The sequence below is a fragment of the Malania oleifera genome, chromosome 11 (assembly GCF_029873635.1).
Source record: "Malania oleifera isolate guangnan ecotype guangnan chromosome 11, ASM2987363v1, whole genome shotgun sequence".
NCBI classification, from domain to species: domain Eukaryota; kingdom Viridiplantae; phylum Streptophyta; class Magnoliopsida; order Santalales; family Ximeniaceae; genus Malania; species Malania oleifera.
In genome coordinates this window covers 53,450,205-53,466,480 of record NC_080427.1, presented here as the reverse complement: position 1 = coordinate 53,466,480, position 16,276 = coordinate 53,450,205, and the positions used below count along the sequence as shown (strand labels likewise).

General features: G+C 38.6%; 1 protein-coding gene and 1 pseudogene across 1 annotated transcript; both read left to right on the top strand.

Moving 5' to 3' along the window:
* The first annotated feature begins 7,318 nt into the window (after window positions 1–7,318).
* LOC131167546 (diacylglycerol O-acyltransferase 1-like) lies at window positions 7,319–11,985 on the top strand (annotated as a pseudogene).
* Window positions 11,986–14,158: 2,173 nt separating this feature from the next.
* LOC131167545 (intracellular ribonuclease LX-like) lies at window positions 14,159–14,926 on the top strand. Its single transcript, XM_058126347.1, has one exon. The coding sequence runs from the start codon at window positions 14,159–14,161 to the stop codon at window positions 14,924–14,926; it is 768 nt and encodes a 255-aa protein (XP_057982330.1).
* The last annotated feature ends 1,350 nt before the right edge of the window (window positions 14,927–16,276 follow it).

Genomic DNA, 16,276 nt, shown 5'->3' with positions numbered 1-16,276 from the left:
AAATTCTCGTTTTTATCAAAAATCGTAAAATCATAAAACCGGCACTTCTACCCGGCGAAATTTAGCAAATAAGCAGTTAAAACATACATATTGATATAAACTAACTTTTTAGCGGATTGGTTTTACATAAATACTGTTGTAATCAAATTTCCCTTACCTTAAACTCGAAAATGAAAACAAACACGAAATGGTCCAAATTGACAACCCGGAATCCTCGAAACCTAAAAATCACATAACATAACTTCACTGCAAGCTAGCCTACTATATAACTCCCTAATTAAAAAGGGAATCAGATCCTTACCTCAATTTTTGGGAAAATCCAAAAATCTCCAAAACAATTATTTGATCTACTAGAGTTGTAGAGCTTCCTCCCTTGATCCACGCAGGAACCTCCATTTTTAGAAATGGACGTTGAACGGTGAAGAATCGTAGAGAGTGAGAGGAAATTTGCTAGTTTAGAGAGAGAGAGAGAGAGAGAGAGAGAGAGAGAGAGAGAGAGTGTGTGTGTGTGTGTGTGTGTGTGTGTGTGTGTTTTTGAGTTTCTTAGCCCTTAAGCAACCAAAATGGATATTTATAGGGCCCTTGACTGAGTTAAACTCATCGATGATGCGGCGTCTTCATCAACGTGTCCACCACATAGCTCGTCGACGAAGCCATACCTTCGTCGCCGAGCCCTTTCCAAATATTTCTTCGTTCGCTCGGTATTCCCTCATCGACGAGGCTCTGAATTTCGTCGACGAGGAACTGAAGGTACTTCGTTAATGAACTCACTGGCTTCGTCGACGAACCCTACTGTAAATCCCCTTTATTATGTTTCTTACGTATTTTCCTTATTTACGGATTCAGGTCTCTACAATCTCCCCTCCTTGTAGGAATTTCGTCCTCGAAATTTATTAAACAATCCTTTCTTGTATTTCCATTTTTACGAAAGAGTCAACAGCCACCCACATAGCGACTTCGGCCCAAATCTATTACATACTCTCACGTATGGCAGAGGAATACCATGGTTACACAAAAGATACTTTGGAAGATTACAAACACAAACAAAACTCTCCCGAAGACCATGCCATTTAATCTATACCATCTATACTACTATACATACTTATGAACTACCAAATAACTGTGGGTACTTCTGATGTATTTCAGATTCTAATTCCCATGAAACTTCTTCCACTGCATGGTTACACCATAATACCTTCACGAAAGGTATTTCCTTAGTTCGTAACTGCTGAACCTTCCGGTCTAATACCTGTACTGACACCTCCTCATATGATAAAGTATCACTAATCTCTAGAGGTTCGTAGCTCAGTATGTGTGACAGATCTGGTATGTACTTCCTCAGTACAGACATGTGAAATACATCGTGGATTCTAGATAGTGCTGGGGGTAAAGTCACTCGATAAAAAACAGAACCTATCCTTTTCAAGATCTTAAAAGGCCCCTTCTTCCTGAACCTCATGACCCCTTTCATTGGAGCGATGCTCAGGAATACCATAAACCCTACCCCAAATTCCAACTCTCATCGACGAGTATTAGCATATCTTTTTTATCGACTCTGAGCTGTCTTGATTCTTTCCCTGATCAATTCAACCTTTGCAGAGTTCTGCTGAACCAATTCTGGACCCAATATCTGCCGCTCACCTACCTGATCTTAGTACAACAGAGATCGACACCGACAACCATAAAGTGCTTTGTAAGGTGCCATCTCTATGCTAGCCTGGTAACTGTTGTTATATGCAAATTCAACAAGCGGTAGATATCGTATACAATTATAACCAAAGTCCAATACACAAGCCCGCAACATATCATCTAATGTCTAAATAGTCATTTCCGACTGTCCATCTGTTTGTGGGTGAAAAGGCGTACTGAACGTTAGTCGTGATCCCAAGGCATCCTATAGACTATTCCAGAAACTAGATGTAAAATGCGGATCTCAATCTGAAACAATAGAAATAGGGACACCATGAAGTAGTACCACCTCCTGCACTTAAAGTTCTGCCAACCTATTCAAAGAGTAGTTGACTCTGATTGGAATGAAATGTGCAGTCTTCATCAGCCGATCCACTATAACCCATATAGCATTTTGCCCATGCATCGCCACAGGTAGACCCGTCACAAAATCCATCAGGGCATGTTCCCACTTCTACTCAAGAATGTCAAGTGGCTGAAGTGGTCCTGCTGGCCTTAGATGCTCCGCTTTGATCCGCTGACATGTCAAGCATTGCTTTACAAAACGAGCGATCTCCCTTTTCATGTTAGACCACCAAAAAGATTCCGTCAAATCCCGGTATATTTTCGTATTACCAGGATGTACAGTGTAGAGTGAACAGTGTGTCTTCTCCAAAATGGCCCGTTTAATCTTGGCATAATTTGGTACACAAACCTTGCTATGAAATCTCAACATCCCATCGCTAGAGATACTGAAATCTGGCTTCAACCCTTTCTGAACTCCTTCTTTAACCTCAACTAACTCTGGATCCTCCCTCTGCGCTACCCGAATCCTCTCATGCAAAGATGGCCGAACCACCAAGCTAGCAAGAACAACTTGATGATTTCCTTCTACCACCTCCAAATTCAACCTTTCAAGGTCCATACAGATTTGATGCTGAACCCCCACTGCTGAGATTGACGCATCAACAGACTTCCGACTCAGAGCATCAGCTACCACATTAGCCTTTCCTGGGTGATAGCTAATAGTACAGTCGTAGTCTTTTATCAACTCAAGCCACCTGTGCTGTCTCATGTTTAGCTCTTTCTGTGTGAAAAAGTATTTAAGACTTTTATGGTCAATAAAAATCTCACACCTTTCACCGTACAAATAATGCCTCCAAAATTTCAGTGCAAACACTACCACTTCTAATTCCATATCATGCATCAGGTCGTTCTTCTTATATTCTTTGAGTTAATGAGAAGCGTAAGCAACTACTCTACCTTGCTGCATTAGAACACAGCCAAGACCCTTTTTAGAGGCGTCACTGTAGATAACAAAGCCGCCATCACCGGATGGAATGGTCAGAAATGGAGCAGTAACCAGTCGCCGTTTCAGCTCCTGGAAACTCAGCTTGCACTCATCAGTCCAATCGTACCTTACGTTCTTCCGCGTGAGTCTCGTTAAAGGACCTGCTAAACTGGAAAACCCTTCTACAAACCAATGGTAGTAACCTACAAGACCTAGAAAACTTCTGACCTCCTGAATATTCTTTGGCCTTGCTTGGTCCACTACTGCCTCAATCTTACTTGGGTCCACTGATACACCTTCTTTAGACACTACGTGCCCTAGAAATGCAACAAGTTCCAGCCAGAACTCACACTTCTATAGTTTAGCATACAACCTCTTATCCCTAAGCATTTGCAACACCAGTCTCAAATGAACTTCATACTCTCCAGCACTCCTAGAATACACTAGGATGTCAACGACAAATACCACAACAAACAGGTCTAGATATTCATGAAAGACCCTGTTCATCAAATCCATAAATGCTGCAGGTGCATTAGTCAAACCAAAAGGCATAACCACAAATTCGTAATGGCTATATCGGGTTCGAAATGATGTCTTCCAAACGTCCTCCGCTTTCATCTTCAGCTGGTGATACCCAGATTGTAAATTGATCTTAGAAAAGATCTGCGTGCCCAGAAGCTAATCAAACAAATCATTAATTCTGGGTAGCGGATATTTGTTCTTTATCGTCACCTTATTCAATTCTCTGTAGTTGATGCACATCCTCATTGACCCATCATTCTTCTTCACAAATGACACCGTTGCTCCCTAAGAGAAACACTAGGTTGAATGTACCCCTTGTCTAGAAGCTCCTGAAGCTGCTCCTTCAACTCTCTTAGCTCAGCTAGAGCTATACGATACAGAGCTTTTGATATAGGCGTCGTACCTGGAGCTAACTCTATAGCAAATTCCACTTCACAGTCTAAAGGTAATCCTGGCAAGTCCTCTGGAAACATGTAAGGGAACTTGCGCACTACTATAATCATCTCCAGATCACGTTCTTCTACTAGCGTTTCTTTCACAAACACCAGAAACCTTGGGCATCCCTTCAGGAGTAACTTCCTAGTTTGTAGAGCTAAAACGATCTGTGGTGCGGAACACATACACGACCCTAGGAATTTAAATTCCTGCTCCCCAGGCAGTCTGAACAACACCTCCCTTCTGTGGCAATCAATACTAGCATAATTGACCGACAACCAATCCATCCCTAAGATGATATCAAAGCCATACATGTCATACACCACAAGGTCAACTGGTAGCACTCTCCCCTGAATTTCTATCAGGAAGCTATGGACTACACTGCCACACCCGACGGCAAACCCAGACTGTGTAGCCACTACCAATTCATAATCTAACGGTTGCACCTCTAAACCACATAATTTAACAAATCCACGGGAAACAAAAGAATGCTTTGCCCCAGAATCAAATAATGTAACAACTTTATGAGAAAGCATCTAAATGATACTTGTGACAACATCACCAGCGTTCTCGACATTGGCGGGAGTCAAAGAATACACCCTAGCCTAGGTCGTACCCCTTGCTGACCACCATGCTGTGCCTGAGTATTTCTCTTGTTTGGCTGTTGCGACGTTCCACTGTTCACCCGCATACAATAGTCTCTCATCTGATGCCCTTGCCTACCACACAACATACAAGCCCCTGTAGTCAACCAGCACTGCCTAGCGTGTTTCTTGCCACACAAAGAGCAACCACGATTAGATGCAGTATTTTGGGACGTACCACCACTATTCTTCTTCCAACTGCCCTGCCTTACCCCAGCCGAAGAACTAGGAGGCACTGGGCTCTTCTTCGAGACCTGAACCTCTGTGTCCTCTAGCAAACACTCCTATGCCACAGTGGCTTTGTCAAACAACGTAGCAAAATCCTGTAACTGCAAGATCGATGTCTGCCTACGGATCTCCTTCCTTAGACCCCTCTGAAACTTCCAGGCCTTCTTTACTTCATCTAGTATCATGAATGGAGTGAATTGGGACAACTTTTGGAATTTGCAGTGTATTGCTGCACCGTCAGTGATTCCTGCGTCAGGTTCATAAATTCCTCCATCTTCGCGTTTTTGACCGCGGCCAAAAAATACTGTTTAAAGAATAGCTCTTTGAACCGAGCCCACGTCAACGCTACTGGTATCAGTCGGTACTCCTTCATCTTCTTTACAAACACCCACCATCTTTCAGCCTCCCCTGCCAACTTGAACGTGGCAAAGGTGACCTTCTGCTTCTCTGTGCAGTTCAAAACATCCAGGATCTTCTCGATCTCCTGGATACAATTCTTAGCACGAACTGGATTTGCACTTCCTACGAAAACCGAGGGCTTCAACCTTGTGAACTAATCAATGGAGCAACCCATCTCAGTCGTAGGACGATCCTGCCCCCTATTCGTTCGCACCACCTCAGCTATAAGCTATTGTGCGAACTCCCGCAATACACTAGTAGAGTCGCTGCCAGCCTCATGGCTAGCACCCTCATTACTACTGCCTCCCACATTGGCAGTAATATCCTTTGATTCCATCCTGAAAAGCAATTAGGAGAATCCATTAGAAAGAGTAATAGCCTAAGCATCAGCTAATACTATCATACTACAGACTCAGTCCTCTTATTTCATATCCTTAATATTGACGCACTCCAATAATTTAACACCATCACTCTAACTCAGGTTCCACCCTTCCACTTGGAAACAAAACCGTCAATGGATTTCCTTGATTTTCTAAACCTTTTGATTGATCTAGAAAAACACAGAAGTCTATCAATAGATTTCCGTCTCCAAGTATATAAAGCAAAACCTAAGGTCTTATCCTTGTCCTATACTCTGGTATATTCTAGACTACAAAATCCATCAACTCATAAGTCCTGAACATATCCCTAACCAGACATCATGCGTCAAAACACACCTCCGACTGGTTATGAGCTCTGATACCAACTATAACCACCTAACCCTTTATGCAGGCCGACATCGTTAACCTAAATATAGAATACTTGTACACTACAAAGAAACTGGTTTTTAGTGACGAAATTATTAGTGGTGATTTTAATTTCGTCACTAAAAGTGGGTATTAGTGACCGTTCTAGCAACCGTCACTAATAGCATCATATTAGTGACGGTTTTAAAACTGTCACTAATAATTTCATCACTAAAACCAATTTTCCCGTTCGAACTATCGTAAGAAACCACTTTTTGCGTAGAAATTATCTCATAAAACTATTAGCTATGGTTCTTGGGGTATTAGCAATGGATTCAGATCGTCACTAATTGTCGATTATCAGTGACGATTAAGCAACCATCACTAATAGTCTATCATTAGTAACGGTTTGGAAAATTCGTCACTACTAAAAGGGTATTAGTGACGATTTTGCCACTGTCACTACTGGTCGTCTTATTAAAAAAATAAAAAATGTATTATTTCAAACTATTAGTGATGGTTTTTTATTTCATCATTACTGGTTCCTTATTAGTGACGTTTTTCTGAACCGTCACTAATAGCCTTTTATATTAAAGAAAAAGTAATAAAAAATCATTTCAGAGTAGTAGTGACGGTTTGGAAAATTCGTCACTACTCATAGGGTATTGGAGACGGTTTTGCCATCGTCAGTACTGATCGTCTTATTAAAAAAATAAAAAATGTATTATTTTAACTATTAGTGACGGTTTTTATTTTCGTCACTATTGGTTCCTTATTAGTGACGATTTTTTGAACCGTCACCAATAGCCTTTTATATCAAAGAAAAAGTAAGAAAAAATCATTTCAGAGTAGTAGTGACGGTTCCGTCACTAATAGCAATTTTATTTAAAGAAAAAAAATAATTTTAGAGTACTAGTGATGGTTTTGTATTTTCATCACTAATGGGTCCTTATTAGTGACGGTTTTCAGAACCGTCACTAGTAGTTTTTTTATTTAGAAAAATAAACAAAAGTAATTTCAGAGTAGTAGTGACGATTTCTTATTTTCGTCACTACTCGTCCTTTATTAGTGACGGTTTTACGAACCTTCACTAATTGCCTTTTCATTTAAAAAATAAATAATAATTTATTTAAGAGTAATAGTAACGATTTAAAAAACCGTCACTGATGCTCAAAAGCTGAAATCCCTGCCTTAACCCGCATAATTTCCCACACTTTTCCCAAATTTCTTCTTTCTCTCTGACCTCCTTCTCCCTCCCGCTGTCTCTTATTTTCCCAAATTTCGTTATGCTCCTCCCTCCTGTCCCTCCCTGCTCGCTCCTCCCTCCTCGCTCCTCCTTGCACGCAGCGCAGTCCTCGTGCCACTGAATTTCAAGTCGCCGCCCACAGCATCTCCTCTCTGCATCCATGGCGATCACAGATGCACACGATGGAGGCGTAGGCGCGAAATCGAGTCTGCACCACGACTCGGATCTCAACCTCTCTATCAGGAGGAGACCCAGTGCTGGCACTACCTGAGCTGTTCCTGACTCGTCCCTGACCGTGGACTCTTCAGGAGTTGAGAGGTCCATTCTTGGTTCGCCCAGCGACGGTTCCCCAGTCGAACTGAGGTCTGATGATGATCGGACAAAGCTGGCGAAGGATTCTGGTGAAAGGATTTGAAGCGGTGAGAACGGAGGGGTTGATGCTCCCTTGAAGTTTGCTCATCGGCCTTCTGTCCCTGCTCACCGTAGAATAAGGGAGATTCCTTTTAGTTCCAATGCTATTTTCAAGCAGGTTGCCATCATTAATTGTTTTTTCCTTTCTCTTTGTTAAAAATTCTTAAATTTATTTATTCATTCATTTATGGTTTGCTTGCGTGGGTAAATGTTTTTGCAATTTTCAATATGTTCCAATGCTATTTCAAACAGGTTGCGTTCGTTGATTAAGTTTTTATTTTAGTGATAGCATCGACAATTATATTAAGCTGTCTTTCTTTATTCATGGCGTTACTTGCTTATAAAGAATTAGAATTTATCACACATTAGAATTTAAGTAATATAACTACTGCATCAACAGTTGATATTGACACCGTTTGGTGTCTTGCTCTCAGTTCTTTGTTTGTCATTGAAGTACGAAATGTTTCATTTTAATGGCCCTCCCATTATTTTGTTCATACAAAACTTTTAAATTTTTTCACCGACCAAAGTTTCATCAATTAACTGCTTATACTTGAGGGATGATGGTTGTTAAAAGCATTGGGGTGGGCTGTTTATTACTTTTGTGGGGTTAATGTTTTAGGCATTTTTTGTCGAGTTTTGATGGCCACAAGCATGTTTGAACACTTTTTGATCTTAAGTACTGTGGAGAAGAATATTTGTTATGGATCTGTTGAGAAATGAAGCTATACATTGTGTAGTGCTAACTATAAATTATGTTTTGTGACAGAGCCATGCAGGCCTCTTCAACCTCTGTATTGTGGTGTTTGTTGCTGTAAACAACAGGCTTATCATTGAGAATTTAATGAAGGTTTGTCCTGCTCATGTTTTCAATTCAGTTGGACAGTTATGGCTACTGTATTAAGCACATGTTTTTTTCTCACTCAATGGCTTTTCTAGTATAGGTTTTAAATCTTAACTGTTCTTTTTTAGAAGAAGCACTATTTTAGGATTTGCAGTTTTTAAATGATTAATTCTTGACATTTGTTGCAGTATGGCTTACTAATTGGGTCCGATTTGTGGTTTAATTCGAATTCGTTGAGGGATTGGCCACTTCTTATGTGTTGGTGATGTTTCTAAATTTTTCTTGGCATTATATTTCATTTTTGTCCATCTAATATTCTAGGTGGTTCTCATCACAGTCTTAGCCTACCAATCTTCCCGCTTGCTGCTTTTATAGTTGAGAAGTTGGCACAAGAGAAGTATATAGCTGAAACAGTGAGTGTTTTATATCTTTTTATTTTCTTTCTAGTCTTCGTTAGTTACTATTTAAACATTCATATCTTTTTATTTTCTCTTTATTCCTTGGTAGTTACTATTTAAACATGGAACAGAAATTCCCTGATTAGGAGTTTGCTACTTGTCTTATGTTGATATATATAATTCTTGTCCTTATTTTCTAAACCCTGTTGATGATCCATTAAACTTTAATAGTGAAATCTCTCTATAAGAAACTTTAAAAAATTTTTATGGGTGATGTTGTTCTCTTCCTTTAATCTAATTGATTGAAACCTTCATGTGCATCGTGTTTTTTTTTTTAATATTCTGGCCATCAAATATTGCTCAATCCTTCAATCACCCATCGAGTTTTTCAATCTTTATGGGAATTCAACTAGTCAAGTCAAGATAAGAGCAATGGTAAAAAGATGGATGCAAAAGATACAAATTTGGTGGGGCTGGTTTTTTGCTGGAAGCATTTGGGAGTACAATTGGAAGGAACTTTGAACATTGTTCAAAAATTAAGACAAGCTTTGTATAATGCCTATTACTGATCCCTACTTCACTACACCAAGCCTCTATGTCATCTACTTGGGGTTGGGTACACAAATCCTTCAACATCACCCTGCTTTATCAATGTCATGGGAAACCTTCGACATCACCTTGCTCTATCAATGTCATGCTTTCCCTTAAACTTTTGAAAATCATGCCTTTCCTCACTATTTAACCTATTGAACTCCAAACCATCTTGCTGAGTATGGAGGTAGCTTGTTTCCACAAGTTGGAGTTTGAACAGTTATGTTGCACTAATTAGGATTGTGGTTTCTTTATTTCATAATTATGGTTGTTAAAAAATCTATGCATACAAATCTAAATTACAGACTGTAAGTACAAAGAATACAAGAATAACCTGAAAATTAGGATTTTTTAGTTTGTGCATTTCATAATTGGTGTTTGAATTTTAGCCATGAAAACCACCTTTATGTGGCTACTTCAATTCATTATTTTGTTTATAATGGGATTTCTAAAATTGGCCATGGTAGAGTTTGCCTACTTCTTCTTTGTTTTGCATGATCATGCGCTAAATGATCTAACTTCTAATCTGATGTTGCAGGTTGTTGTGTTCCTTCACCAAATAATAACTACAACTGCTATCTTGTGCCCAGTTTTTGTGATTCTGAGGTTAGTTTCTAAGTTCTAGACTTCTAGTGTAGATGTAAGAGTAATATGCCTTACTAATAGGTTTTCTTTTTTGTACTTTCCGTTTGTTATCTTTATTTAGTTTTGATTGCATTTATGAAGATATGGAATAGTGAATGATGCTGAAAATTGGTAGGTTCCTGCGAGTAACAAATGCTTACCTTTGTTGAAACCCATACCCGAATTTAATCATGTAACGAAAAGCATGCAGTGCCTTTTAATTTATCAAACATCTTTCCATCGCTATTTTTTAAGTTCTCAAAACTTAATTATAGGGATCTAGTAACTGATAGCCTGATAATTCTGAACATTGAACTTTAAAATTTTTTTAAGCATTACTGCTTTTGAATATGACCAAAAGTTATTCTGATATTTTGGATTTGAGGTGCATGGACCTAAGCTGCTAGGAAGTTTTAGCCAATCCATTCATTGCTATCTGCAGAGTTAGATTAGCAATTTTGTACATGTCTTAATCTCTTGTTAAGGTTTCTCCTTGGTTAAAACCTTGTCAAAATAATTAGCAAAAAAATTTGATTTATACAATGATTAGTTCTAAATTCTGAAGGTGTGATTCACATGTCTTATCTGGTGTCACATTAATGCTATTCACTTGGATTGTGTGGTTAATATAGGTTTCTTATGCACATACAAGCTACAATATGCGAGCATTTGCCAAGTCAGCTCATAAGGTATGAAATATCTCTTCCTCATGTGCATATTTTCACAAGTTGTTAAACTTATTTGTGGCATCTTTTTTTCATACTTGGATAGTAACAAACATCTTATTGAATTTCTCTGATTGAACAATAATTGTTTGGGTATGTAGTTTTAGTGTTGAGCTGCATATATATATAGTATTGTGTTTATTTAATTCTATGACCTGGACATCCTTACAAGATGAAAATATGTGCCCAAGACCTTGGACTTGGACATACTAATGTACCTTACAAGTATTACAAGATAACACTAAGCATTCTCACTTACAAAACACTTCCATGTTGCCAACCCACAAAACACAGTTACAATTCTTTTTTGTACATACAACACACACAATTTCTATTGTTTGCACACTCAAAATTTTTTCCTGCGCACAACACACACAATTTCCTTGTGCTTATCTAACTTCATTTTATAGATGATTTAACTTCTAGACTGCATGCTTGGATTGATATATCTTGTGAATTGCATGCTGATAGTGGACATTAGGACTGCATGTTTGATTGGAACCCCACCTGCATGACTGATGTAGTGATGTGTATTGCCTGCTAGTAGATACTTTTAGGTTGTTGCATGTCTTAATCTAAATGACATCTATATGATACAAAAATATTGTGAATTGCATACTTTTGTGACTTGCAGGTTTGGGAAATGTTCTATTTATAGACGACATGCTGTCAAAAATTTGTTGACTTTTTTCCAAAATAATCATAGCCATATAGCATATGCTCATGTGGTTATAGTGTGCTTAATGTTAAAACATTTTTGAAAGAATGAGTGAACTTCAAATGAACTTTGAATTTCATCTCTAAATTTACTTTTGCATATGCTAAGAGAAAATTCTATCAATCATGGACTCATTTGCATTATTTGATTGTTATAGTTGTTTTAGAGTCTTATGGAAGCCATGTAAACCATAAACATCATATTCTATTTTTTCATAGAACTATATTCTGATATATATTGTTTATGAGATGCATGAATACGTTACATTATTTAATGCTTATTATATGAAGCTTTTGTGCACTCGTAAAATTCATTACTGGTTGGATTATTGTGAACTGTTTATTGTAAACACCTAGGTTTGGAGCATATCTCTATGGAAAATGTCATATTTACAGAAGAAATGCTGCCAAAATTTTTCAAAAAATGTATACTAATTTTTTGAACTTTCTTAATTTGTAGGGTTTGCAACAGTCACAACGTCATGCCAACGCCATGCACTACAGATGCAGCTTTTGACTTTTTTTGTTATTAGAACAGATAAAATTTCTGTATTTGAATTTGAATTTGTATAATGTATTTGTATTTAAATTTGAATTTATATAATGTATTTGTATTTAAATTTGAATTTGTATAATATATTTGTATTTGAATTTGAATTTGAATTTGAATTTGTATAATATATTTGTATTTGTATTTAAATTTGAATTTGAATTTGATTTAATGTTATGTATGCGAAAATGTAATTACAGATTTTTATAAGAATTAATAATTGGAAAAAAATTAATTTAAAATTATTAGTGACGATTTTAAAACCGTCACTATTAATTGTCTAATTTAAGTATTAGTGAAAGTTTCAAAACCGTCACTAATAATTGTCTTTTTTTAAAAGTTGTAGTGAAGGTTTTCAAACCGTCACTAAAGCCATAGTATTAGTGACGGTTCTCACATTCGTCACTAATACTATATTATTAGTGACGGTTTGAAGTATTAGTGATAGTTCTCACATTCGTCACTAATACTATATCATTAGTGACGGTTTGAAAACCGTCACTAATAGTTGCCTGTGAGCAATAGTGACGATTTTCAAACCGTCACTAATAATAGAGCATTAGTGACGAATTTAAAACCGTCACTAATACTATGACTTTAGTGACGATTTTTTATCAAACCGGTGTAAAATTTATAGTGACGGGCTTAGGTTTTTAGTGACGACTTTAATCAGTCACTAATACTCTATTATTAGTGACGATTTGAAAAATTCATCACTAATAAGTATTAGTAATGGCAGATATAACGACTAATTCAAAACCGTCACTAATAACCTTATTTTTTGTAGTGTATAAACAATATTTGTAACCCTTGATTGTAGTTTTTGACGAATAATAGTGAAAATCAGTCGCTTGCTCCCATGGACGTAGACACACTGTCAAACCATGTAAATTCTTATGTCATGCATTTTTATTACTTTCTTTTATTCTCTTTGTGATTGATTGGTTTTGTATTGTTCATCGTTAGTTGCTGCATTGCACATTATGATTCAATTTGTATTTCCGCTACGCATTGGTGTATACTCTTTGTGGGACATCATTAATTATAATGGCTGCAAAAGTCCTAAATTAATATTGAGTCAATCTAACTCGTCTGGTGAAAATTATTATGGTTGCAAAAGCTTGGTTTTTGAGTTAGATATTCTTTGGCATGTTTGGTTTGGCGGAATAGTTATTCCTTAGAATAAAATAGAATATAGTTTGAATTTTATGAATCAAAGAATAATTATTTCTTATATATTCATAATTATTTCATTTAACATGTAAAATTTAGGAATAATTAATCTTTATCTATTCCTTATTATGAACTCATAAAATGTTTGACACTATAATTTACTTTAAAGTAACAACATAATTTTTAGTACAACTAATTGCAACTAGCCTAAGAAAATTAATAATGTCTATTTTTTGGAACAGATGTTCCGCAAAACCAACGTAGCCTTAGTAGCAATGGTAAAAACTATGAAAGGAAGTGTTACAAGTTTTAAGCGAAGATAGTGATTAAAGCTAAATATTTTTATGGATGATGCCTCATCTAGTGGCGAATTTAATTACTGATTCCCTTAAAAATTGATTGTAGATGAAAACTAATCTCAACAAAGCAAGGATTCCACATCATTAGTGAAAATTTCTTATCATGATCCAATAGTAAAATTCTTTAATTAATTAATTTGTTTTCGATCAAATTGGCACACATCACCAAAATCAAATTTAATTAGGAGCAAAACTATGTATATTGGTTTTTTAAGGGGTTGCATTTTTTGTTTCTTGCACATTTATTTTTTTAAATTATCCACGTAATGTCGTTCAGAATATTTGATTTTAAATCTCAACACGCGAACCCATGCTTCAACTGATTAGAAAGTTGGACTTCTTTGGAGACGAGCCTGTCCGACCGTGCTTGCAGAGAACTGTCCAAAGCTCCGTAGTTGAAAACAATAATCGCGAACCTCGTGCAACTATTTTAATCATTCTTGGAGCCAAATTTAACTTATAGCGTTCGGTTTGATTTTGGTCGACTATGCCAATCATAGAGCAGAACATTAACGTACCATCGATGGGCTAGCTCAAATTTAATTATCCATGAAAAAAAACTGAAAAGGAAGAACATATTCCATCGTACGTCCTATATAAGCACAGCAATGTATTCAAGAACATGCACGAAGAACACCACATATCCACAGGTGTTGATGAAGATGCCGCCATTACTTTTTATAGCTATCTTCATCCTCTCGCTTCTCTTGTCTCCTGCTTCCCCACAACACCCCACCGTCGATGAGAACAACCAGAAACTCTTGAAACTCGCCATTTCCTGGCCAACCTCACTCTGCAACGGCAAAACTAATTGCAAGCACAACGATCCTCCGGACCGATTTTCCATCCACGGCCCCTGGCCCCTTTACAGGGACCCTCTCGGACCCAACGCCGTCGACTGGTCGACTTTTCCGGTCATCACAGAGGCCAAGATGAAGATTGACTGGGCAAGCTACGGGACCGCCACGAATCGGAAGTTTTGGGACCACGAGTGGAGCAAGCACGGCAGGGTCTCGGGGCTCTTGCCGCCGGCGTACTTCGAATTGGGACTCACATTATTCGACAGAGTGAACCTGGGAAATCATCTGAAGTCGGAGGGAACGTACCCGGAAGGGCAGACGGTGAATAATAAAGATTTCACGGCGGCGGTTTCGAAGGCGGCGGGTGGGAAGAATGTGATACTGCTGTGCAACAAGGACAAGCAGGGCGTGACGCAGCTCTACGAGATCGATATCTGCTTCGACCTTACCACGCATGCGCATGCTTACGTGAATTGCGATAGCTCGAAGTCTAGCTGCCCCGACCGCTTTCGGTTGACGAAAGCTAATAGTATCAGATCTGCCAGCTCTACCGATTCTCCTGTGCATGCTGAATAATCATGAGTTGGATCTACATATATATATATATATATATATATATATATGTAGATCCAACTCATGATTATTATATATATTTGTCTCTTCTTGCAGGTTGATCAATCTGCCATCTTTTTCTAGCTAGTGATTTTGGTGGAGTACTTCCGAAATTAATATGCGTGCATGACTAGCTACTATATTACTATATGCACGCATGTATGCAATATTGGAACTATCTACTTTGTCACCAACAATAAAGATTAGTATTCATGAGCAGAGCATAATATGACATTATTAATATCTGTAAAGTATATGCTAGAGATGGAGCCAGAGACAACTAGAGACGATGCATTGTTGAGTCAAGAAAACGCGTGGAATTATCTCTTTATTATCATCCCCATTGTAACTCTCATTTGTGATTAATTTTTATCTTAAATGTAATTCATTCCAAGCCACTATAAAAGGAGGGCTGTGGAAGATGTATTGTATGGAAGCACAATAGCTCAGAATAGCACAGCAATGCAAAGAGAGCACAGAGAGTGCAAAGAGAGCTGAGAGGAAGTAGGGAGGAAGAGAGAGAGAGAGAGAGAGAGAGAGAGAGAAATGTAACATTTTCCGGTGAGTCATTGAATAGTTGGTGTGTGCTCCGTGGACGTAGGTCGTTCTTGACCGAACAACGTAAAATTCTTGGTGTCATTCTCTTCTGAATGCTCACAGGGTCCTAACAAGTGGTATCAGAGCCTGGTTGGAGCAGAAAATCTAGATCGGAAGTCATCCCGAAATTCAGGGCTCTGTCCAGTAGATCAAAACTGTGTTTTGAGGCCACCATCGTATTCTTCTCGTTGAGACGAAGAGAAGGGTGCCCGCTGGAGCTCGAACGGAGTTCAGACGCGCCCCCACGCGCCTTGCCGGAGCAAGACTCCTCTTCACGCCCCGTCCATGCGCCGGAGAAAATCTCCTCACGCGCTGCACGCACGGCATGCGTCTTCTTCGCCCGTTCTGCCTCGACCCGACCCGAAGAGAAAGCTGACCCGACCCTGCAGGTGACTCAGATTCGGGTGAACCTGAGATCCGGTTCCTAACCCAGATCTGTACACAGTGCCATGTCAGCGCGCATACCGCGCACGCGCCAGTAGGGCCACGTCAGCAGGAGTACCACATGGCAGAGACGCGTCAGCAGTGGGACCCACAGCCACGTTAGCGCCATGTCATCAGGTGGACCACACTACCACGTCAGCAGGTGGACCCCCGCTGCCACATCAGCAGCACGTCATAGTGCCATGTCAGCACCACGTCATCGGGTTGACTAGGTTTGACTAAAAACTTTGACTGAGCTTCTCGGGGTCGTTTTGGGTCCGTTTTTCGAGCAAC

Coding starts and splice junctions, on each gene's coding strand:
- LOC131167545 (XM_058126347.1), top strand. CDS start 14,159: ATGTATTCAAGAACATGCACGAAGAACACCACATATCCACAGGTGTTG.